Source organism: Ambystoma mexicanum, chromosome 5p (genome assembly GCF_040938575.1).
Source record: "Ambystoma mexicanum isolate Mex_15411 chromosome 5p, UKY_AmexF1_1, whole genome shotgun sequence".
Taxonomy (NCBI): domain Eukaryota; kingdom Metazoa; phylum Chordata; class Amphibia; order Caudata; family Ambystomatidae; genus Ambystoma; species Ambystoma mexicanum.
Genome location: NC_090930.1, coordinates 156,607,852 through 156,634,068, shown reverse-complemented (window position 1 = coordinate 156,634,068; position 26,217 = coordinate 156,607,852). Strand labels below are relative to the sequence as shown.

Below are 26,217 nucleotides of genomic sequence, written 5' to 3'. Positions count from 1 at the left end.
ACATATCAGAATATTAGCTACCAAGATGCTGATTTGTCAAGTAAGGACCCACCCTCCGACACTCTACCAAGGAAGGTGTATGATACAGAGTGAGTCTCGTTGTCTAAGTTACATTTAGAAAATGTCCTTCCTGTAAGGGGAATGGTCATCATGTCATGCCCCTGGTAAATATATGGACTTGTTACCCCCTTCAACTATGAGGGGGATTGACTCACTGTACCCCATAGGTCTCAGATCCATTAGCTTGAGACCAGCCAGCCACTTTTAGTCTAAATACTGCTTAAATCAAATTGAAGGTACTATGCCCTTTTCTTAAATTACTAACACAGCTGGATGTGGACATTCCGTACAATACACAGCTGGATGGAGAGAACCAGACTCGAACTGGCCTACAGGGCAATGCCTGACCCAGAAACTTAAAATGCTGGTGTAGGCCAGTTTTGTTGGTCAAAGTGGCCAGTTATATGGCCAAAATGACCCCGTTTGATGAGTTACTTCACTATGCAGCTAGTAGTTTTGACCACTCAACATTAAAACTATTGAGTCCTTTCCGATCTTTAGAAAACATGTCATTGGCTGGTTACTGAACAAAGAATAGCATTTATCGTCACCTTCTAAGATCCTCAACTCCCTAAGGGGGACCATGCCTATAGTATATGTAAATTGCTGCACCATGTAATTCATGTAAATTGCTGTACTATGTAAATGTATATCTCATGCCTGTAACCGCTTCCTTAAGCGCCCTTCTACCTACGGGTCCGGAGCGCTATACAAATAAATAAAACAAACAAACAAACAAACAAACAATGTTGCTGAATAAATAAATATTCTTTAAAATGCACAATTTGATTCACATGTTATTATAAAACTACTCTTCTGTACTAATCAAAGAGTTTGTCACAAAAGGAAGGAATTGCCATTTTCAACTGTGTGCCACTTTTTCATTGGTGCCCGAGACAATTTTATGCCCCAGTCCGACCCTGGAGAGAACGAGTTGTAATCTTACACCAATGAAAACATATGATATTCACTGGAAAAACATTGTTAATTGGACGTTATGGTTACAGGGTAAAATCAAAAAATCAAAGAAATTTGCCAGTTATGGTAAGCTATGCAACCTTAACTCTCGCAACCACCATGCCCTGCTAAGACTAACACCCAGGACATCAAAGATGACATCACAAACGCTGTTGCTATGAGCAAATTTGTTTTCCATTCATGTCTATCCGGATTACAAATGTTTGGGACCCGTCTATAACTCCCACCTTGACGGAATTGCACAAAACTTTACACAATAATTCAGCGATGGCAGTATAGTTCCTTTGCAAAGTTTTGTGTGGATTCGTTAAACAGCACCAAAGTTATAAGCTGCCAAACACAGCTCCTCCTATGGGTTGAGCAACTTAACCATAACTACAGGGCCGCTACCGTAGACCCTGTAACTGATGTGTCTTTTTTCCAGAAATACATTTTGGTCAAATTAATCACATTACAATGGTTTAATGCCATTCAACATCAAGGGGCTAGTCTCTATGAAGACAAAGGGCCTCATCATGAGTGTGATGGTATTTCAGTGGTAAATCCACAGAGATATCACCAAACAGAATTACTGTTACTGCCACGTGGTTCAGCAGAATTAATGCCGGATTACAAGTGGTGGTAGATGGTGTAAGCCTCCATTAATTGGAGTCCATGGGACTACATGAGTATTTCGGTTATTCTGCTGATTTTGCCATATTTTGGTGAAAAGGTGGAGGATTTTCCTCCAGCTCTTAGCTGGAGGTAGCTCCTCCACCTCTCTGGCAAACCCATAGTATGGCGGTGTGAGGAATCAACTTCTGGGGCAACAGTGGTCGTGGGATGAATATTGGTTTCTAAACCCTCTATTAGCCCCACACCTCTAGTATGCCAGAACGGATCTGAAAAGATTGGAAACACAAGCAAATTATACACCCCCTTGTCCAATTTTGGGAAATGATAAAAGCGACTGTCCGGTCGAGGTTGTATAAAAATAGCTACATTATTATTATTGCAAAAAACAGTTCTAGCACACTATGAAAAGGAATGAAGAGGACAGACAATGTTTGTCCAATGACCAAGTCAATGTTTGTTATGTTGCTCTAATTTGTGTAGTCTATTACTTGTGGAAATAAAGTTAAAATCATGTTCATTGAGTCAATGATGCTCCATTTCCATGTTTCTTCTGTCTGGTGTTTCTCCCAAAATCCTTTGACCAATTGGGCCTGGATTTTTCCAGTTGTCATTTTGAATTTATGTTCAAATATTAGGGACGGTGGTGTGCGTGTAGTCATCCCAACGTAAGTTGTATAACAATGGCTTTGAAAGACATATGTTAGATTTTTCGTTTGGAAATTAACATGATTCTGTAACTGCTGTTTGAAGGTGCCAGATACAAACACAGTTTAGTTGATAGTTAATGAACAAGCTCCACAGTGTCTACAAGGATAGTGAATGTCCCCTCACTGGAGGTATGTCTGTACCAAAAGCGGTGGAGATGAAATTAGTAGCAACATTTTTCGGAAAAGCTTGTCCTTGAGACTTTCACGTCTTTTTAGGGCAATAACCAGTCTTTCAGGTACTTTGTAGGTAATATTTAAAATAAGCCAATAATGTGTAATTATTCTTTTAAGCCTTTGAGTAAGAGGGAAAATATGGTCAAACAAACTGTACTATAACCACTTGAGGGGAGAACAGTGTGCTCCTTACCAGTAAATATGAAACCCAAGCTCTTTTTGCCACCTTGTTTTAATACCCTTGGTGAATAACTGTATATATATAACCTCTCCATCAAGAAATGTGTTGGAGCTGTATGGTCTGTCTTCAAAATACAATTGCGGTATGGTTTTAAGGTTTTACTCTAAGAAATATTATCCTTTAGAGACTGCATATGTTGGCTAGGGTATAGAAGTATCACATTTCGGTTGCAGAGTTTTTGATGTAAAATGGTTTCCTCATTTTATTTGATATCCCTGTAGACTCTAGATTGGGGTTAAGTCTGCTTAATCTGTCAATTCCTCTAACAATGCTGAGGCAGTTTGCCAAATTATTAGGATCTCTTAATCTCTTCCTATATTTTATATTGCTTGCGAAATAATGGTTAGTATTGCTGACCTGATCTTCAAATCCAGCCATACAAATATCAGCCTAATTGGGGCAAAACCTGCCCCCATTGCTACCCCTTTAATAGGACAAAAAACAATTTCTCAAATCCAAAGAAATTGTGCAGAACAATATCTCCAGAGGTTCCACAATATAATTAGTGGGACATTGAAGGGGGTATTCTCTCTTGTCTAGACCTTCCTGAATAGTTTTTTAAGGAATGTTAGTATACAAGGAGGTGATGTCATACTTAAGCAACAACTGTTCAACATTGCTATATTCATGGTGTCTTCAACTATGTTAAAAATGTATCTAGTGTCATTCAAATACCAATACTATTACTACCAAGTGGCTGGAGAAATATTTAAATGTATTTATCTATAGGTTCTAGACAAAAACATCATAGTGAAACTATCAGGTGCCCTTTAGGATTTTCTCAGCCTCAGTGTATGTTTGAAAGTATTTAAAACAACAGATTCCTAGTATCCCCTGGTCTAAGAAACACAGCTTTCTGTTGACTATAACTACCTTGGTCATGAGCTGATAGGAAGGGTAGAGGTCCAATTTAGAATAATATTTAATAGTATCTAATAATGATCTGACTATTGCTTCATATGTTATTGTGTCCATCTCTACGATCCCTTCACTCTTGAGAGCAGGTTTCATGGCTGTACTGCTATGATTCTGAAGACATTTTACAGCTTCAGTTACTTCATGGTTTATGCTACTGGGAGTTTATGATTCATTTTTAAATACTTCAGAGAGTCCTCCTAAACTTATCTTCTCAAAAGGTAAGAGCTCATGAGACATAGCTTGGTTTAAAGTAATAAAGGAGGATTTGGCTTTTTAGGTTAGCTATCATTTTCCATAAAATGTTGATCCTTATCTGAGAAAAAGATCTTGAGTCTAATGTTTCCAAAAATAATTCACAGAATCCAAGTTCTGCATGTTGCAAAATAACCAATGGTGTCAGAAAAAATGAAAGACCCTTTAATAGTATTTTTATGTGGCTAGACAAGTTAAAGATAGGCAGAATAAATGAATTAGTCTATCTCTCATAGGTTCTCCTCTGAATTCTGAAACCCCCTCTATGTAAATCCCTTGATGAATGGTGCAGGAAAGTTGACTCCAACCGAACAAGACTGATGGAATTGTAATCTTGTAATCTGTTGCGGCATCACTTTAAAAGATGGACATACATCTGGAACTAATTCCGCAAATAGGATGGTGATTTCCTTAAAAGGGGAAGAATGTATGTTTTAGATTAGACAACATTTGCAAGGACATTATTTAGGGATTAGCAACAGTTTTATTTGCAAATTCTATGTTTACTGTACCAAACTGTATGCTCCTCATACTCAGTGTACAAGCAAGCTGTCTCCTGAGTATCTTGATCCATTTGGAGCAGAGCTACAGGTGTTCTTGTGCCCAGCATTCTGGGGCACAGTGACTTGTGGGAAAAGGTTACAAATGCAACCTCTCTGTATACACGTGTTATTTCTGCACCAGGCTTTTATGGTGACAATATTTACTGGTTTTGCATAATTTTCGAAAGTTATGTATGTACTTTATTTATAGTCCAATGCTGTGACATAGCATTTCTTGTGGTTACAATATGGTTAGTGATTGTAGGATGCATCACTTCCTGTGAGATCATCAGTTGCCAAAGGACATGTGACATAGCTGGCTGCTTCTATGATTATGCAGGTATGACATCAGTAGAGGGTTGACTTGTTTGCAAAAGAGGAATGTTAGTTTCACTGAGAGGGAGGTTAATTAGAAGGAGGTGATCTTAAATGAGAAGGAAAGTAGAGTTGGTTATAAAAGAGGAGGAGTTTGGTTGTGGATGGAAAGAAGGATGGCATAAGAAAGAATGGTGCTTGGTTCTATGTCGTTTTACCGCCAGTAGTTATTTCGATGGAATTGATACAGAAAGAAATCATTTAAAAAACAAAAACTCATTAAAATGCAATTGTTTTAATTTTGCGGAACCTCCCCAACCCCCCCATTTAACTATGTTATTAACCCCAGCCCTTTTAACCCCTTACGCCACAACCCCCATGCATATTTTGATTTTTTTCAATGGAATTCTTTGGTAAATTTCCATCGAAAAACTACCTTTGGCAAATGGATGTAGTACAAAGGGGCTTGTTTACGAGACCATGGGTTCATAACTACTCCTTTTGTGACACTGCAGATGTTTTTGAGTTCAACTCCCACTAGCTGCAGACAACATAGTCAGTGATGAATGCTGATAAGAGTTGTAGACCCAAACATCTGACGTGATCAGGGGTGTTGCCATGTCTGGAAAAGATACAGGGCTACACTAATGTAAGGATTGTCGGGACTCGGGACTGGCCAGCCTCTTAGTTGTAGCACCTAACATGCTATCCGGGGCTACAAACAAAAGACCCGGGGCTATAGCCCCTTAAGCCACCCCCTAGCAATGCCTCTGGAAGTGACTCACTGGAGTAACCATGATGGAGGGAGGTTTGAGAGGGGATGGTGTCCCTTTGACTGGGTGCAGGAATTGGTTAGAAGAAATGTGCATGATTTCTAGAGGTAGATCGTTTGCTAGCCCTCTTTCTCACACTTTGGCTGTGTGCTGTGAACTTTAGCAATAAGGTACATTATTTGTTAGCCGCGTCTAGTTCTTGCAATATATCCATCCCTGACTCTATGCAAGCAGCCAAATGATCATTGAAGGGCTCCGGTTGAAGCAATACAAGAGACCTACCAAGAGGGAATACATAGAATCCATGCAACTGACGCCACCCATTCACAAACCAACTCCACGTGATAAATGGTGTCTCCAAAGCGTTAAGCCTCCATGATAGCCAGCTATAAAGGAGACCCTCATGCTGCATGCACAGGGAGGTCCTGCATTATCGATTACCCCTTGACAGGTCTATTTTCAGACCTATGCTTCAGGGGCATGGAACACACACATTTTTCTTCATTGGAAACGACAGCTGCTTGCAGGAGTGTGCTTGGTGGTTGACGTGTACGGAGCCATTCATTTCTCACTGTCGCTGCCTTGCTTTATTCATGCTACAATTTTCTATTTTTTTTTTTACAGCTGCAGCAGTGAGGCCCCGCCAGAAACATGCCGCTGGTGAAGCGGAATATCGAGCCCCGGCACTTATGCCGCGGGACTGTGCCCAATGGGGTCACCAGTGAACTCGAGTGTGTTACCAACAGCACTCTGGCGGCCATCATCAAACAGCTGGGAAGCCTCAGTAAGTTCCCAGTTGTTTTACTGTTTCCATGTATCAGGTTATATATTTACTTAATTGTTTTGTTTACGTAATTGAGTTTGTTTTCTAAGCGCAGATACAGGATTCGAACCTCTGTTGCTCCGCGCGGTCTTGCTTTTATAAATGTTAAAAAAAGACGATGTTAACGGATATGATTTTGTTTTCTTTTCCAAAGAATGGTTTGACGAGGTGCTAGTTCAATTTTAAAATAAGACAAAATCCATGTTTCTAAACCTCCTATTTGACTCAAAAAATATGCTGAGATGTGAACCGTATAGGCATTCGAAGACCCAGAGACCTTTTCACCAGATGATGGTCGCAGAGTGCATGAGTAACCAGAAAATACACTCTATTCTTTTTGCAGCATTTCCCTTTAAGCTTCGTTGGGGGGAGCAAGAGCATGGATGGAATGCAGGCCTGGGACAGCCATGTTACCTAAGGAGGCATACATCAGTCAGAAGGGATGGTACACATGTAGACCGCTTCACAGTTCTAACAGAGGCTGGGGAGTATCATTCCCAAGGTGCAGAGTGCACGAACACGTGATTCAAATGCTGGTATAGCTCAAGCATAGGCAGAACTATTTGGAAGAACTATTTTTTTTAATCCTCAATGCTAAATAGCTATTCCCCTATTTGATGCGGGTTTTATACTAATTGACCTTTTCACAATTGACCTTGGGAGAATTGACCTCGGGAGAATTGACCTAATTTAGAAGGTCAATTAGGACATATATGCGGGAGGAAACCCCCCGCAATCCCCCCACCCAATCCAGACTCCCCCTGGAACCTCTCCACCCAATCCCCTTATATTATTTGTAATCCAAAACCAACCCAATACATATATAAAATAACAAAAATAATATAAAGGTCAATTGTGCAGAAGGTCAATTAGGACCACTATAATTAGGTCAATTGTGCAAAAGGTCAATTGTAAAAGGTCAATTTGGGTAATACCTTTGATGAGGCACAGTGCATATACTCCAATCCCAACCATACTTTCCGCATTACTTTACTAAGGTCCTTATGAATATGCAGCTTGCCTTTGTATCTACTATCTACTATTTAGAGGTCATAGTGCATTTCATTAAGGATCCTACCCGTACATACATTTATGTTTTTACTGTAGGGGATGCAGGGGAAATTACAGGTCAAGAATTCAGGGAGAAGATGGATATGGGGGTGAAAGAAAAGCATGAGCTGGACAGGAGGGAAACTGACAGAAACCGTTTTCTTCACACTGAACACAGTGTGCTCCCCCTACCTCCAGCCTCAAACAAACCAGTGTTGGTAGCCATGAAATGTGATGCCATAAACATTTTGGTTGCTGGGCTGTCATCACTTCCCTATGCACTACATGTGATATTATTTATTCATTTATTTATTTGTATATGGTTTTAGAAAAACCTTTACAAAATTATAAGAGGAAGAATGAACAATATAAAAGATAAAATTCTACATCATTATACTTTTAACATTCTATCTAAAATACAACTAATGCTAAAACACCATAAGAGACGAGATTAAGAAAGCAATAATTCTAAGAGAGTACAGATTTCAATAGATTTCATATGAAAAGAAAAAGAAAAAAGTAAAATTCCTATAACAGTTCAGAGCATATTTAACATTCCATCTAAAAACAGCTAATGGGGAAAAAGAAAAACAGAATTTCAACACATTTCATATCGAACTAAGCATTTCTCTCAACTAATTTAAGAATGTATCTAAGCTAGACAAGATCACACTTCATCTTTAGGAATCTTACAATGGCTAATTGCAGAGTTTTTTTGTCATAAAACATGCGTTTCCACAGAAGGTCAAGGTCCACGTTATTTGGATCCGAAACAAAGCGGCCAAAATAAAGTGGTCTGACTAAGGCTAAGACTGGGCAGTCAATCAACAGATGTTGCAATGTTTCTTTGACCCCTGTCTCCTTACAATGTCTACATAGAATTATAGGGGTCAAAGATTTGGCACGCGTTGCAATGATTTCTCCTGTTAACAACACATTAAATCGAAATCTGTTACATTAGTTTCTCCAACATCTATTTGGAAAGTGGCTTAGCTATGGTTCCCGTGAGCCCATACATTTATAATAAGAAACCATATCACAATATGGTCTGTATTCAGTCAATTTTTGAATTGTGTTGGCCCAGTCTCTATTCTGAAGCAATTGTTTTACTCTTTTTGGGTTATTCAATAATGTACTCACAGACGCTCCCGCAGTGCTCAATAATTTCTTGCATATTTCCATTAAGTTCTTAAGGAATGCAGATTTTGAGATATCTTGTTTTATTTGGTAAACCAAATCATTATACAGGGTATTTTCATTTTGTCTTATGAGGTTTCGATATAGTAAGAGGCATTTCACCTCTACAGTGCTTTGCAATGATTGCAAACCAAATTCATATCTCTAAGCTACTAAAGGGACACATTTAGGGAGGCAGAATGTCATTTCTCTTAGAATACTTGCTTCCAATTTATTCAGATCTGAATTGCCTATTACAAACGAGATTTCAAGGCCATACAACATTTTTGGAATAGTTTTTTGTTTATAGTATCTAAGAAAAGGAATGCAAGAGAATGTGCCAAACTTACGATCCACTACTCGCATTTGGAAAGTGCATAATTTGGCTTTCATCAGGTAATGATTTCTAGTCTGGAAGCCATTTGGGCTATCAATTACCAAAAAACCAAGATATATCATAGAATGCTTAATTCCCAGTTTAGTCTTAGCCAAGAACCATTTTTCCTGTGGCTGCTTATTCTTTCGGCTAAAACGCATGACAAACAAATAGCAAAAAATCATCCGCGTAAGAGCACCAACTCATTTTGTCTCTTCTAACATAGATTGGATGAAGGAAGCATTCTGTAGGGTAGGGCCAATGTCAGACTTATAGAGATTATAGAGAGCAGGGGCAAAAATGCAGCCCTGTCTTAATCCATTAGATGTTTTGATTGGAAAACAGAGGAGCCCTTCATTATTTAGACGAATTTGGATTTGGAACCTTCATGAAGATGGATCAGTATGGCCAAAATCCCCTGTGGAACACCTAATAGAATTAATTTCTGCCATAATGTGGCTCGATCAACCAAATCAAACGCTAGGGATTAGTCCATACTCGCCAAATAAATAAGTGTAGCCCCTCTCTTCGAGCCCATTTCTTGAAGAAGAGGTATTAGAAGTCCCCCCCGCAAGGGTCCCCACCTCTTTCCTAAAGCCAAATTGTGCTGACAAAATTATTGCATTATCAGATGACCACTTTTTGACCCGTTGAAAAAGGAGACTGGCAAAGATTTTAGAGTCTGCATCTAATAATGCGATTGGTCGATAATTTAATGGGGAAGATCTATCGCCCTTCTTGTAAATTGGAATTATAAACGACATATTCCACCAAAGCGGAATAGTCTTAGTTCGACTTATATCTGCAAAAAAAAGGATAATGCACTTGACCAGATGCCTGGGTCGCCCTTCAATATTGCGTTGGATAAACCGTTCGGTCCAGCAGCCCTAGACGAACTGGCCAAGAGAATCCTTTCCTGAATCTGAACAATTGAAAAATTACAGTTCTACTGGGTGGTTGATAAAGTGTTAGTGATTAGAAAAGGTGGGGCTCTTATTGCATAGAGATCAGTAAAGTGTCCGGACCAGCCCTGTTCGGTGATTGGATTAAGGCAACAATCTAAGTTAGAAAAGAAACTCTTATTAATAAGGCGCCAGAATTGTCTCGCAGAATTTTCTTTCAAAGAGCGCAACATTTCTTTGTTATCCTCTTGAAACATTAAGCTTTTATGTCCTCTTAACCAGTTTTTATAGATTTGTTTCAAACATTTTGCCCCCTCTTTCAAAGATATTTCAGAAATTGTTAATAATCTGAGTTTTCTTAAGGAGCGTAGAAGAAGGATTTTGTAGTCCGGACAATGCTATCATATTAATGAGCGTGAAATTTCTTTCTCTGAATTTTGCCTATTTGCCTGGGGCAGTAATTTGCCAAGTCATCTTAGTGTAGAGTGGATTTATTCAGTACAGGAAGAATCGTACCTTTCTTCGATGCATCTGGGAATATGCCTTGCGTTATTAAATCATGGTTGATGGCGAGGAGAGTGATGAGGGCTTTTCCTGGGATTGTTTTAACCAGCGATATGGGGGATGTCACCAATGTAAGTGTTTGCTTGGAGCTGGGTAAGGATAGTGGATCTTGTTTCCAGTGAAATGGTTTTTCAGTTGGTTTGTCTCGGTTAATAACACAATGGCCCTCATTATGAGTCGGCGGGACGGGGTTAACGGCACCGGTAAAGGTGCCGGAGCTGTCAATCCCGTACCACCCGATTATGAGTTCCCCTCACGGGATCCGTTCTGCACATCTGGTTTTACCAGACGTGCAGAGCGGGTCCCGCTAGGGGAAGAGGGAGCAAACAACGGCCCATCTCGTAATGGCCCGTTGTTTGCTTCCTCTCCCATTCCCATTCAGCCCTATGGGGGCTGAAATGGGAAAGGGGAAGGACCGTGTCCGGGTCCTTGGAGGGAGGAATTACCGGGCCTTCCGAACTCGGAATGGCCCGGTAAGTCCTCATTCCGAGGACCCGGACACAGATGCGATTTCGGCGGCAGCCATGCCGCCAATAGCGGCATGGCTACCGCCGAACTCGTAATGAGGCCCAATGTATGCAAGAACGTTCACTTAAAAGAACATCCTATCTGTTGTAAAAACGTATACATCTGTCCAATGTAATCCCAATGTAACTCGGAATGGCCCGGTAAGTCCTCATTCCGAGGACCCGGACACGGATGCGATTTCGGCGGCAGCCATGCCGCCAATAGCGGCATGGCTACCGCCGAACTCGTAATGAGGCCCAATGTATGCAAGCACGTTCACTTAAAAGAACATCCTATCTGTTGTAAAAACGTATACATCTGTCCAATGTAATCCCTAAAAAGATACACCCTTAATTATCTTTCATGTGTTATGAAAACTGAACTGAAGGGGTCCTTTACTCTCACCAGTCTGCATCGGGAGGATGCGAGAGCGTTAGAGAGATCTAAGCCGCAGGGATGCACGAGTGGCATACAATCGGGTCGATAGGGGTGCGGGTGAGGCTGCAAAGCGTGAGAGAGGGTCCACAGTCATCAGGGAAAATCCAGCAAGATGAGGAAGAAGTGACCACAGAAGTTCAAGGCGAGGTGGTGAAGTAATGCAGGAAGGGTCAGGAGGGCCCCCAGAGGGTTCAGTTCAGTTCGTCGCCATTCTGAAGTGAAGGATGCCACTGAATCAAGTGCATTTTCTATAATTATTTATATGTATAACAAGGAGGCCCTCCTGTCCAAGATGAGTATGACCTTGAGCCGTATATGCACCCAAGTGTGAAACCTTTAAGGTTCTAGGTTACACAGGCAGCCTAATAACATGTTGCATTTACAAATACCAACAGAATGGCAACCAGCAAAACAAATGCATCTTTGCATGTAGCAAAGCCCATAACATGTTCTGAAATACACTTAACTGCCCCAAAACGTGTTTGTTATTTGCAGTTGTTTTGACTGGGAATCTTAACTGCCCCAAACTTGTTTGTTATTTACAGTTGTTTTGATTGGGAATCTTAACTGCCCCAAACTTGTTTGTTATTTACAGTTGTTTTGATTGGGAATCTTAACTGCCCCAAACTTGTTTGTTTTTTACAGTTGTTTTGATTGGGAATCTTAACTGCCCCAAACTTGTTTGTTATGTACAGTTGTTTTGATTGGGAATCTTAACTGCCCCAAACTTGTTTGTTATTTACAGTTGTTTTGATTGGGAATCTTAAGTGCCCCAAACATGGTTGTTATTTACAGTTGTTTTGATTGGGAATCTTAACTGCCCCAAACTTGTTTGTTATTTACAGTTGTTTTGATTGGGAATCTTAACTGCCCCAAACATGTTTGTTATTTACAGTTGTTTTGATTGGGAATCTTAACTGCCCCAAACATGTTTGTTTATGACAGTTATTTTGATTTGAGAGTATACAATGCTTTTTTAATAACTACTATTCATAATAATGTCTTTATGTATACAATTAGATAAGCACATATGTAATAGAAACTTTAATTCATACAGTCACTTATATACTCCCAAGGGCTGCTTTTATTGTCACTACCACCGAACAGGCTCAATTATCAAATCATTAGCATACTGGATGTATATCTGTCCTACAGCGAAACAATTCTAGGAAACTCTATTTAAGTGAGCCAGTGGGTGCATGGCACTGGTCATACACCAATGTGTAAATGGAAAGTCAGAGAATTTAAATCCCAGCCGGTTGACTCAACCTTTAAACCTTAAAACAAAGATGTAGTTGCACGAATTGCAACACACTAAATGTCACATTGTAAACAGTGTAATCATATTGAAACTGTTATCCTCACAGCAATCAATACATTTTAAAATGTGTCCCATACATTATTAAGTACACGTAACAGGCACGTTCATATGCAATAAGTTCCCCCCACCTTTACAGGATTACTAAGTGCCAGATCATATGAATCCTATGAGAAGATTGCATGTTATCTGCCGCGTCATGCTGTATTCCGCCTGCTTAGACCATTATTGTGCTGCTACCCATGTTATTTGTGGTGGGAAATGACAGATTCTGAAAGATGAAGGGTTTAGTTGGTTATGCCAGGATTCCAACCCAAGAGTGCACGTTGCACACAGATATCTGCAGGGGGAGCTTAATTCACTGAGAACTCTTAAAGGTTACCCTATGGTAAAAGTATGCCTTATCCAGGTGAGCTCTTGAACAATTTAGTATTATGCTGTTGGTCTTTCTGGCATGATTTGATAAATGACACGATGTGATATGCCATTTATAACGCGCCTGTGTTTTTAGGCGTGACACGACAAGGGAGGGAAGACAGAGGGAGGACAAGACAAACCATCTTACTAGGCCTTGTGTCATTCAGATCGATCATGTGAGACAGCGTAAATTGCAGGGTGACAGGAGAGAGGGGAGTGCCAGGGCGAGAGAAGCAAAAGTGCAATCAGGGCAGCATTGCTCTGGGTAAGTGCATGGGGGCAGGGGAATGTAAAGGGTACAGTTACAGCCCCTAAGTGCACAGTTGGCCCAGAGGCTGTGCAGGGCCTCCCTATTTTCCTTCATACCCTGTTAAATGGTCTAAACATTTGCAGCTGGATGAAACAAAGTCTAGTAGCTCAAACAATCACTGGAGACGAATCGACTGTGTTGCTCACCTGTAAAATGACATTAACATATGGCCTTGTACATTTCGTCTATTAACTGGTATTGACAGAGGGGACAGCACACTCTGTTTGGCTACTGGATCTGGATCTGGCTCTACCAGTGGTCAGGCTAATGTGCCCATGCTGTCCTTCCAAAATGTTAGCCAGCCCCAGTTATCTGTACTGTGACTTGATTTACTGGCAGAAGTCTGCAACCTTTGGCCCTGCCAATGTGTGGGACTATGGGCCTCATTATGACCCAGGCGCTAAGTGTTTAACAGCGCCGTAAAAGGCTGCGGCGCCGTTTAACACTTAGCGCCTAATTACAAGGTCCCTATGTGGGACCCGACCTTAACGGCTGGTTTTACCAGCCGTTAAAGTAGGGACCCGCAAAGGGACTTTGGTGCTAATTATGGTACCGCAATTTGCGGTACCGTAATTAGCGCCTTCCCCATTCCCATTGAGCCCTATGGGGCAAAAATGGGAATGGGAAAGGGCCATGGCGGCATGGGGAATTACCACCCCACCATCCTCGGAACGGGGTGTTAATTCCCCATTCTCCAGCATGGGGTCTGGCATGGATTCACATGCTCATGAATATTCCCCGTCGTCAGGCTGGGAATCCTCGGTAAAGAAAAAAAACAGTATCAGTTTCGTTTCTGATCTGTCTTTCGTAGTAATAACCAATCACTGATCTCTGTGTCATACTGACCACAGCCAATGACTGCCCTCTACCTAAGCCAAGCCTCTGGCAGCCATCTTCAGATTTTTACCGCACGTTCATGTGTTGGGATCCTCGTGCTATTGCTCTCGAGCGTTAGTGCTATTTTTTCACGTTTTTTCTCAAAAAACTTCTTTTTTTTTTCGGTCAAAAGAGCCTCAAGCTCCACCGACTCTCTATCCGATCAACGGGGACCCGTGTCGGATTCGTCTGCGCCCCTCAAGGGTGAAGATCTCGTCGAGCTACGCTTTTGGAGGACTCCAGAAGTTTCTCAGGCCCGGTCATGGCCCAGGAGAAGGGAAGCTTGACGCCCGGAAAGCTGTTCAGGGTCTGCCCTGGATGCCAGCTGCAGAACGTCTTCAAGGAGGACGAACACTCTTTTTGTCTCTACTGCCTACATGAGGACAAGACGCACGTGGAGAAGGACTGTGCGTTTTGCGGCAACATGTCGGAGCGGACCATGAAGGACCGCCATCAACGTCTCGCCAACTGGCTAGAAGGGAAGAGCCCGTCCGGTGAGAAGAAGAAGAAGAAATCCGAGCGGTCTTCTAAGACCTTTGAGGACGCCCCGGCGACGGGGGTCCAACATAAGGCCAAGCACCGCGAGTCCGCTGGCACCGGGAGCGCCGAACGGTCGGGCTCTACGGGCGCCAGGCAGGGCGCACCCTCCCCGGCACCATCAACCACGAGCCAACGCTCTGGGTCGGGTAAGAGGAAGGCCGAGCACCCGGCGAAGCTCCTGGAGAGGCCCCGGTCGAGCTCGAAGGCGGAGGGGGAGCGAGGCGGTGTCCCCCCCTCAAGGATAAGGCGGTGAGCGCACCTAAGGTGGTGAAGGCCTTAATCCATCCGGCCAAGCCCTCTATCGAAACTGTCGCGGCGGCCCTGGCTCAGCCTGTGCAGGCTACACCAGTGGTGGCGACCTCGGGGCTCAGAGTCTCCCTACCACCTCGGAGGGAGTCCTCTTTTGTGCCCATCGATAGGACCCCCGTGAAATCCCCCGAGGGGAAGAGAAAGGGGGGGCAGGGCGTCGTCGTAGATTCGGCCTCAACCTCGGAGGAGGAACTGGTCGAGGTCTTAAGCCACGGCCTCTGCGTGGAAGAAGACCGACCCGTCTGGATGGATCCCGACGCAGGTGACGACGACATCGCTGAGGGTACCGACGGGGCCCCTGTTCGCCCGTCGGATTCCCCTCTGCCAGCGCCGCGAGACAACTCGGCGGCCATTTTGTTGGCTATACAGTCCTTATGCTCAGAGATAAGGACGAGACTACCGTTGCCGACGGAGGAACCTCTCCCGTCTGGGGACCCAGAACCGGGACCTTCTGGTGTTCCCCCTACTAAGAAAAGAAGGATCCACCCTCCACCTTCTTTTCAGCCGTCGCGCCCCGTCCAGCCCTCCTCCCCGTCCACCCGAGGGGATGATACGGGGACTGACACGGCAGCAACGGGTACGGACGACGAGGTATACGACGAGGATGTACCGTCGTCGCCTCCCACCAGGGCTTCTCCGCCCGACGAGATTGGATCGTTCCACTCCATGATCACCAGGGCATCCGGAGAAGAAGAAGGAAGGTTTCCTTTATCAGCGGCGCGAGGCCAAGAGGAAGACGGTCCTCTCAGTGCCTCTATTGGACGACATTTGGGATGAGGGCCTCACCCTCCTCAAGAACCCTTCCACGACGCCAGCTAGAAGAGACCGGTACGAGAAGAAGTACCGGGTCCCGCACACGGCCCCCCTGTGCCTCCGGGCGCACCCTACCCCGGACTCCGTCGTCTCCGCGGCGGCCAGGAAGAAAGCGGGGGGGGGTGCGGCCTCCACATCGACTTCCCCACCGGACGGTGAGGGAAAGAAATTGGACGCTATGGGACGCAGAGTCATCTCGTCGGCAGCGACGACGATTAAAGCGGCCAACGCCTTGGCTATCGTGGCCCGCTACGACAGGGAGCTCTGGTACAAACTGGCTCCCCTGCTGGACTTCCTGCCGGACGACAAGAGGACAGAGGCCCTGGAGATCCTGCAGGAAGGTGAGGTGGCTTCTGACCACGCAATTACCGTTGCGACGGACATCGCCGACACTGGGTTCCGCCAGTTGGGCAACGGCGTTTGCCTTAGGCGGCGTGGATGGCTCAAGGCTACGGACTTCTGTCAAGACGTTCAGACCAGAGTCCTGGACATGCCCTTCGATGGGAACAACCTGTTTGGGAAAACAGTGGACGATTCCCTTCAGGCCATTAAAGCGGACACTGAGACGGCCCGGGCCCTGGGAGTTTTGCAACAACGACGGACGCCCTTTCGAAGCAGCGGAGGCAAGGGCGCCTCCAAAGGTTCCGGCGGCGGTTTCTCCACCTACCGTCAAGCGGCCCGCTCGTCGTCTCAGAAGGCCTACAGAGGACGAGGCAAGTCTGGCGGACCCCGCCGTCGTCGCCAAGGAGGTCAAGGCGGCAAAGCCTCGTCGAAGCAGGATTGAACCGGCCGTGGGGTCGGGCCCCCACCGAAGCACCCCGGTGGGAGGCCGGCTGGCGAGCTTCGTCAGCGTGTGGGAGTCCATCTCCAGCGACCGTTGGGTGCTGGACGCCTTGGCCCGGGGCCACGCGCTCGAGTTCCAGAGACGGTGTCCACGCGTCCCCCCCGTGGCCAGGAAAGAACTTCACATCCCTCAACTTCTCCTGGAGGTAAAAGCGATGCTCAGGAAGGGCGCCATCGAACTCGTCCCAAAGAGGCTTCGGGGCTCCGGAGTTTACTCGAGATACTTCCTCGTGAAGAAGAAGACGGGAGGATGGCGCCCCATCCTGGACCTGTGACGTCTGAACAAGTTCATCAAGGCGCAGAAGTTCCGGATGGTCACCCTCCAGCACGTCCTGGGTCAGCTGGAGGAAGGAGACTTCCTGTCGTCGTTGGATTTGGAGGATGCCTACTTCCATATTCCCATTCTAAGGGGGCACCGAAAATTCCTCAGGTTTGTGGTCCAAGGGCGTCATTACCAGTTCAAAGCCCTCCCCTTCAGACTACGGTCGGCACCCAGGGTATTCACCAAGTGCCTCGCACCGGTGGCGGTGCAGCTGCGCCGCGAGGGGGTCCACGTCTACCCCTACCTGGACGACTGGCTCATCCGAGCCAAGACGAAGGAGCTCGCCGTGGTTCACACGGCAAGGACCGTCCAACTTCTCACGGACCTGGGTTTCTCCGTGAACTACGCCAAATCCCACCTGGTACCCGCGCAAGACGCTCTGTTTCTGGGAGCGAGGCTCAACACAGTGTCCCTTCTGGCCTCCCCGTCGGAGGAGAGGACCAGGACCATCCTGGGCAAGGTGCAGCGGATGTTGGTGGCTGACGCGGCCAAGGTAAGGTCCATCAAGTCCCTCCTCGGAATGATGTCTTCCTGCATCTACCTCATTCCCATGTGCAGGCTCCGGATGCGCCCGTTGCAGGAGTTCCTGGACGCGCACTGGATCCAAACGACGGGCAGCTTCGAGGAAAGGATCACACTCGACGAGAGTTTCCGACGAGCGATCCGGTGGTGGGGCACCCGCGCGCATCTGACGGCGGGCATGGACTTCCAGACCCCAGCCCACCAGGAGACAGTGACCACGGATGCCTCCCTGGAAGGGTGGGGAGCGCACACCGAAAATCTGCACGCAAGAGGCCTTTGGCTCCCGACGGAGAAATCCCTACATATCAACGTCCTGGAGCTCCGTGCAGTGTTTTGGGCCCTCAGGTCCTTCCTTCCGTCCCTCAAGGGCAAGGTGGTGAGGATCTTCACCGACAACACCACCACCATGTTTTACATCAGGAAACAGGGCGGAACCAGGTCCCCAGCACTGTCCAAGGAGGCGCAGGACCTGTGGCATTGGGCCGTCGCCCAAAGGATATTTCTGGTGCCGTTTCATCTGGCAGGGATAAAAAACACCATCGCCGACTCACTCAGCAGGGAGCTGCGCTCGTACCACGAGTGGGAGCTACGGCAGGATCTAGTGGATCGCCTCTTCCGACGGTGGGGCACACCCCAGATCGACCTGTTCGCGACGGCGACGAACTCCAAGTGCCAGAGGTTCGCCAGCAGGTTTCCCCAGGCGAGGAGCATGGGCGATGCTTTCTCGTTCCCCTGGGAGGGCCTGTTCCTCTACGCGTTCCCTCCTTTGCCACTGCTAATCCGGCTCGTCAACCAGCTCAAGAGGTCACGGTGCAGGATGATCCTCGTCGCACCGGCGTGGCCGAGGCAGATATGGTTCCCGGACCTTCTGGACTTGTCAGCGTCCCCGCCAATCAAGCTGCCGGTGGACGCGGATCTACTCTCCAGGGAAGGGGGCGCCATCCTCCACCACGACCCGAAATCGCTGAACTTGCAGGCCTGGCTCCTGCAGCGCTAGAGTTTGGAGGATACGACATACCGGCCGACTGCAGAGAGGTTCTTGCAAAGGCCAGGGCGTCCTCGACTCTTAAATGCTACGGACACAAATGGAAGAGGTTCTCTGTCTGGTGCCGCGCACAGAAGATTAACCCTCTACGGGTTACGGCCCCCCAAGTACTGCCGTACCTGCTGACGCTGGCCAAAGCTGGACTGGAACACGCGTCCATCAAGATTCATCTTGCTGCGATCTCCCGATACACCAGAACCACGGGGCGGACGTCCTTGTGGTCTCATCGTCTGGTGAAAGAGTTCATGAAGGGACTGTTCAGATCGTTCCCGCCGGTGAAGGCTCCGGCCCCGGCGTGGGAGCTCAACGTGGTGCTGACCAAGCTCATGGGACCTCCGTTCGAGCCTCTGCACTCAGCTCCGTTGAAATTCCTGTCGTGGAAAACAGCGTTTCTTGTGGCCATCACCTCCGCACGACGAGTGGGAGAGATCCAGGCCCTTTCCTGCAAGGCCCCGTACTTGACTTTTCACGCAACGAGGGTAGTGCTCAGGACGCACCCCTCCTTCATGCCCAAGGTACCGTCGGACTTCCATCTCAACGAACCCTTGGTGTTGCCTGTGTTCTTCCCGTCGCCTTCGTCGCCGGCTGAGAGGACTTTGCACTCGCTGGATGTGGCTAGAGCGCTAAAGTTCTACGTGGACCGCACGAAGTGTTTTCGGAAGACTTCACAACTCTTTGTGAACTTTGGACCTGTCAATCAGGGGAAGGCTCTCTCGAAGGCTTCCATTTCCAGATGGCTCTCCGGCTGTATCATGTACTGTCACCGGTTGGCAAACCGACCGCTGCCTAGCCGTCCGAGAGCCCATTCCACCAGAGCGATCGCAGCTACCACGGCGTTCCTATCTGGTGTACCCCTGCTGGACATATGCAGGGCTGCTACGTGGAGGTCGACGCACACCTTCACGAAATTCTACTGCGTCGACCGGGATTCCAGGGAGGAGTCCAGGGTCGGCCAAGCAGTGCTGCGCAACCTGTTTGCCTGAGGTGAGCCTGGTGAGTAGGTAAGATGCTTAATGTTGAGTTTGATGTAATGCTTAATGTTGAGCCTTTGCCACCTCCCGTGGTTGTGCATGTGTGTACTGCTATGTATTCTTTATTCATGAGCATGTGAATCCATGCCAGACCCCATGCTGGAGAAGGAACAAGTTACTTACCTGTAACTTGTTCTCCAGCATGGGTCTGGCATGGATTCACATGCGAACCCTCCCGCCTACCCCTCTGCGGCTCTTCACTTGGTCATACTGCCACTTCACGTGCTTCCAAATCTGAAGATGGCTGCCAGAGGCGGGGCTTAGGTAGAGGGCAGTCATTGGCTGTGGTCAGTATGACACAGAGATCAGTGATTGGTTATTACTACGAAAGACAGATCAGAAACGAAACTGATACTGTTTTTTTTCTTTACCGAGGATTCCCAGCCTGACGACGGGGAATATTCATGAGCATGTGAATCCATGCCAGACCCATGCTGGAGAACAACAGTTACAGGTAAGTAACTTGTTCCTTCCGCCATGGCGGACTCCGGCATGGACCATGGTGCTAATAGCACCATGGTTTAGCGCCGGAGTCCTAATGAGGCCCATCTCCCATGATCCCTCAGCATTGACTTGGCCAGCTAAAGCTGTCTGGAGTTCTTGTTCTAAATTTGCTGCATACCCCCTTTCGTGTGGCAAGACCCCAGCCTCGGAAAAGTGATCAGAGCACCTATTCACATATTATTAAGAACATATTCTAATCTTTGATGCAGTCAATCCTGTCTCAGTCTGACGACATTCTCATCTAGCCTCAACATAATCTTAGGGGAATCGGAGTGTGTCAAATAAAACCAACATCTTAAAGTGGGCCACAGGCAATGCAAAGATGGCTAATGGAAACAAGTGACAGGGACCAAAATAGTGCCACTGTCCTTACAGGCATTTTATTGCTGCTGCCAGAGGACTCAGCTAACATTCCTCTACTCATGCTCACTAGTTTGCAACGTTAAATATATTTGTCTAAATACAGCATGATCATATAATATTCCCTCAGCTCCTGTCCACATGTTTGGTAAATTTCTTAAACACAGGAGGCATTCTAAATTCATACTAAAAGAAGAGATGGGGCTGGGGCAGAAGCATAAATGTATACATGCGGCAGTAGAATGGGGTAATGGGAGTTGATTTGGAATAGAAGATAAGAATAGAGGAATGGCAGTAACTTGCCTGCATAACTGTTTGGCTGACATAGGCAGATGGATGAATGCCAACGGGGTAAAGTTAAACAGAGGTGATGGTACTCGGGAAGTCTCCAACTCTATTTGCAATAGGGCATTTTCTCCTGCATCATTGGGCCATCTGCCTGAACCGGTTTCTGTAATGAAGAACCTGGGAGTGAAGATTTTCTCATCTTTATCAATGTTACCAGAGATTAGTGCGAGATGCAGCTCTGGTCCTCTTAAACTTAGAATTCTGAGGAAAATCAGCTCTTATCTCCCAGAGAATTTGAGAAGCTTGGTAGTTTCTGCTACCATTTTGGCAACTCTGAACTATTGTAATGCTTCGTTACTTTCACAACCTAAGTCCTTGATTGAACGTTTGCAAGTGTTCCAAACCTCTGCAGCCCGCCAAGCCATGGGCCTTCCTAAATTTGCCCACACATCACAGGTTCTACTGAACCTTCATTGGTTACCAGTGGAGTCTAGACTCAAATTCAAGTCACTCTGTCTGGTTCACTGGGCCTGTTATGGTTTAGGAGCTCTGTATCTTCGTGAGACGTTTGTTGAATATGTTCCCTCGCGTAACCTTCGCTCAGCTTACCTTCTGAATCTCTGTGTACCGCGAGTTTCAAGAAGTACAGCGGTTGTCAGGCTTTTTCAGTGGTGGCTTCAGTTCTTTGGAAGTCACTTCCACTCTCTTTGACCCTTTGGCTTTCAGGAAAAAGCTCAAGGCGTTTCTTTTTGTCTAAGCAACTGGGATGGGTTATGCTTCTCTTTTCTTAAGATTGACCTCTTGCAGACCTTTGATTCCTCAGTGCCTAGATACCCCCACGTTCAAGACACTCCAGGTCATAGCTGTTCTCACAAATTCCTATAACATAACACAGCAGGATAGGAATTGTCTGAGGAGGATAGCTCAGGGGCAACGTGCCCACCTTGGAAGCAAAACAGCACGGAGCACCACAGGTTCAATCCCTGGGTCCGCGCTTAGAAACCTGTGGGTATTAAGCGCGTTATGGATAAACCTATCATATCATAGAGTTGGAACATTGAATAGGAGTGGAGAGAGAGAGATAGAGAGAGAGAGAGAGAGAGAGAGAGAGATAGAGAGAGAGAGAGAGAGAGAGAGAGAGAGAGAGAGCGATAGAGAGAGAGAGATAGAGAGGGAGAGAGAGAGAGCGAGAGGGAGAGAGAGAGAGAGAGAAAGGGAGATGGAGAACTAGAGAGACAAAATGCAACAGTATGGACAGGGGGAGAAGAGGAAGTAGATCCAGCAAGAATGGAGGGTGCATAGGCTGTAAAGAGCTAGTGTTCATGAGAGCACCCTCAGGAGGGAGCCGACTCGCATGAATGGCGGGGGCGGGTGATTGACAGGAGGACATTTGAAAAGCAGCCACTAATCAGATCAATGGGTTAAATATTGAACTCTGTATGCCTATGCTGTAGGTTTGGCACCTTGCCCTCACCAAACTAACAGAAAATCAGGAACGAGCAGAGTGATCACACTGAAAAGAACGGGGGGCGTGGCTTAATGGCTGCGGTGTAGGACGTGATTCCTGGGAGCTCCTGCAGATCCGCACATGATCCTGAGGATGAAAGGCATTTAAAGTCAGCTGTGAAGTGCTAAAAAAACAGCCACTGTAGCATGAAGAAATGAGGTGTGCAGCAGGCTGAAGTTCGGGATAATTAACAGCCAGAAGGAAGTACGGAGGAAGAAAAAAGCTTGCCGTGTCTGGGCGGTGGGTGAAAACAAGATGGCGCCCACTGAACAAAGGGTCTGATGTGTAATCAGCCGTACTGCCGGGAGAGGAGGTTGCAGAAGGCTAAGGCAGTGAAACCTGTCGCTAATACGAACAATCGGAAAACTGGAAAGTAAATGCACAAAGAGACGACAGCAGTGTGAAAGGCAGCCGGACTAGTGGAAGCCAGCAGCGACGTGGGACAGAACGAGTTGGTAATTGGGAGTAGCGGATGCGTATTCGGAAGACTGGGGGCATCAATGGGAGCAGTGGACACATAGACGGCAAATACATTATCATTAGAAATCAGCGTATGCAGCCCAATGTTAACACTGGATCAGCTGTGGGACATTGTGAGCGCAGCCGCCTGTAGTCTGAAGCCTGAAGGAGCCACAAGATCAGCTGCTGGGATGCGGAAACAGTAGCAGTAGCAGCGAAGTCATCAGAGCAAAAGCAATGCAGATTGTGTTAGTTGCAACATTGTGGCCAGCATGGAGCTGCGAGGAGCAAGCCGGCAAGAGAACAGAGTGTGAAACTGACATCGGATTGGAAGGTGGTACTCGCGCCTGCTAAGGAAACAAAATAAATTTACAACACAGGCAAGCAGGCCATAACAGAGGATTACAGGTGGAAAACAAAGATACTGCTGGCTCGTGGGGGCACAAATACTACACAGAGAAATGTGGCGAGCCTGAAGCCGCACTAGAGGATGAGTCAATGAAAGTCATGTGAGGTGGCAGCAGGGCAATAACTCATAATAATAGCACCCATCAAGAGAGGTAAACTTGTACTGTTGGCGCTGGAAGACACTCGCCCCAGGAGGGTTGAAAGAAGGCAGCGGAAGCCACGGCCCGAGAAGAGCACAGAAGTGGACTGCGGTGTGGTCAGTTAAGAGCCAAGCTCCACAGAAGATAACAGGCCATGGTGAGCGGGGACACGCTTGGGCATATCATTGGGAAACAGCGCTGTCTGGGGTGTGGTGCACAGTCCGCTCGGGTCGCATAAGGCAGACCGCCCCTGGAGTTACAAGTGTGGACGACAAGCTTTTCCTAACCGAAGGAATGTCCAGCAAGCCCCTGAGAGCGAAGGCCAAGCAGCCTACGCTGGACGAATATACCAGAACGCCAACTGGCCCCGAGGGAGCCAGGAGCAAGGATAAGACCTCAGCAGGGGGAATGGCCACTGTGAGTACTAACCAGGAAGTCCTGGAGGCAATCGCGGATTTGAAGGCGGCCTGGGAGTCCAAGCTTCAATTGGCTGTGACGGAATTGAAAACGGCGATGGAGCTTCAAGTGGGGGCGGTACAGGAAGATGTGAACCTCCTCAGGCAGGATGTTAGGACTTTGGCAGAGCGCACGGAGACCCTGGAGAAGGAGATGAGCCCAACTGCTGCGGACTGTGCTGCACACAAACGGGAGCTACATGCCCTGGTGCAACGAGTGGGCAATCTGGAGAGTAGGGCAGAGGAGGCAGAAGGGCGCGCTCGAAGGAATAACGTTCGAATCGTCGGACTGCCGGAAGGGGCTGAGGGCCACAACCCGACGGAGTACGTGGAAAACATGCTGCTGCAGGAAATCACCGGGGGGAACCTCTCTCAGGGATTTGCTGTGGAAAGGGCGCACAGGGCCTTGACAAGGAAGCCACCGCCAGGTAACCCGCCCAGGCCAATGATTGCCAAGATTCTCAATTATCGGGATCGCGAGCGAATCCTTGAACACTTCCGTAAGGGAGGAACTATACAACGTGGCGCAGCAAATATAACTGCCTACCCGGACTATACCCTGCAGGTACAGCGAAGCCGCATGAACTTTGGATCGGTCAAGAGGAGATTGCGGGAAGCTGGCCACAAATACATGCTGCTCTATCCGGCCAAGCTAAAGGTTTTTTACAAAAACAAGACGCTGTTCTTTGAAACTCCAGAAGACGCCATGGGGTGGCTAGACATGCAGAGCTGCCCCCAAGAGCCAGATGTTCAGAAGGAAGATGGAGCTGGACGAGACAAGTAAAGTGGTGAACTGGTGGGATTGAGGAATGTGGGACTTGATTATAGTCATTGATGCAGCTGGACGGCTGGAACGCCCTGAATGGTGGGAAACATGAGCTGTGTGCACGGAGATTGCTGCGTGAGGTAGGAGCCTCCCGGGGCCGATCTTTATACCCTCATTTAGAGTTTAGTTAGGTCACTGTTAGTGCGGTGACACCCTGCCGGGTTCTCGATTGGGGTCGCCAAGAGAGAGCCAAACGCGGGTATGCCTGAGATCCAGGGATGGAGCTGGGCAGTTAGTTGGGTTGGGGTGTTGGGGTGTTTAAGTTTATATATGAGCCTTTGTGGAAGTTCTATTATTGAGAGTCTGTTTGGTGTGGGGGGGAGGGCTGCGTGGGGAGGGGAAGGGGAACCATCGATAGACCATGGGGGACCTTAAGGTATTAACATGGAATGTTAAAGGGCTCAACAGTTACCTGAAACGTAATAAGGTTATGTTGTACTTGAGGCGACAGAAGATAGACATCGCCTTGTTGCAGGAGACACATCTGACGAGGGAGAGGATGGAGATGGTGGGGAGGAAATGGAAAGGGATAGCGGTGGGTTCGTCGTACTCTGGCTATGCAAGGGGAGTGCTTATCTGGGTGGCGCCGCATGTCCCATTTAAGTTAACTGAAGAAATTGTGGATGCAGATGGGAGGTTGGCGATAATTAGGGGGCTGTTAGAGAACAAAGAAGTATGCATAGTAAATACCTACGCTCCTAACCAAAACACGGCGGCATACTTTAGGACACTGTGTACCAAGCTGAGTGTGGGTGTGGGGGCTGGGGTGATTTGGGGAGGGGACTTTAATTGTGTCTTGAATCCAGGAGTAGACAGGTCGGATGGGGGGGCGGCCAGGCCCAGCCCAGCAGCCAGGGTTTTGCAGAGGTTGCTAGCAGACTTTGGCTTGGCAGATGTGTGGAGAGTGAAACACCCTGAGGAGAGGCAGTACTCGCACTACTCGGCCCCGCATAAGCTACACACGAGGCTTGATTATATCTTTGCCACCCCGGACGTGGTTGCTGAGAGTACTCATATAGAATACAAAGCGAGGGTTCTCTCGGATCACTCGCCCCTGGTCCTGGGGTGGCAGTATTGCCCCCCCAGGGCGCGAATACCGACGTGGCGCCTCCGGGCAGAGGCGCTCAAAGACCCCGTTTTCAGGGAGGATCTAAGAGATGAGATCATTGCTTACTTCGAAATAAATACTGGCAGTGTGCAGTCGGCGGGCACTCTATGGGAGGCCTTTAAGGTGGTGATGCGGGGGGTTGCCATTGCGAAGTCAAAGGGGTTGCTGGGTGGGGTTCTGGCTGAACTACAGGCGGCTGAGATTGAACTGGAGAAAGAGCTGGAGGGAGGTGGGGCAGATACGGAGGAGACATTCAGATTACAGCGGAAGTGCGCGGAACACTGGGACAGGCTCAGTAACTTAAACTACAAAAAATACATAGAAAGGCAACACGCGGGAGGAGATAAAACGGGCCGGCTCCTAGCATGGCTATATAAGAGTGAAGCCCCCAGGTCCCCGATTCGA

General features: G+C 47.1%; 1 protein-coding gene across 9 annotated transcripts in view; it reads left to right on the top strand.

Annotated features, from left to right (window-relative positions):
* The window catches only part of LOC138480812 (actin-binding protein WASF3-like), a 1,100,082-nt gene that overhangs the window by 486,559 nt on the left and 587,306 nt on the right, over nucleotides 1-26,217 (top strand). For all 9 annotated transcript variants that reach the window (XM_069612569.1, XM_069612567.1, XM_069612561.1 and 6 more), the window contains one exon: nucleotides 6,200-6,359. In XM_069612569.1, coding sequence (XP_069468670.1) covers nucleotides 6,227-6,359 — 133 coding nt within the window. In that variant the 5' untranslated portion in view covers nucleotides 6,200-6,226. The remainder of the gene's footprint in view (nucleotides 1-6,199; nucleotides 6,360-26,217) is intronic.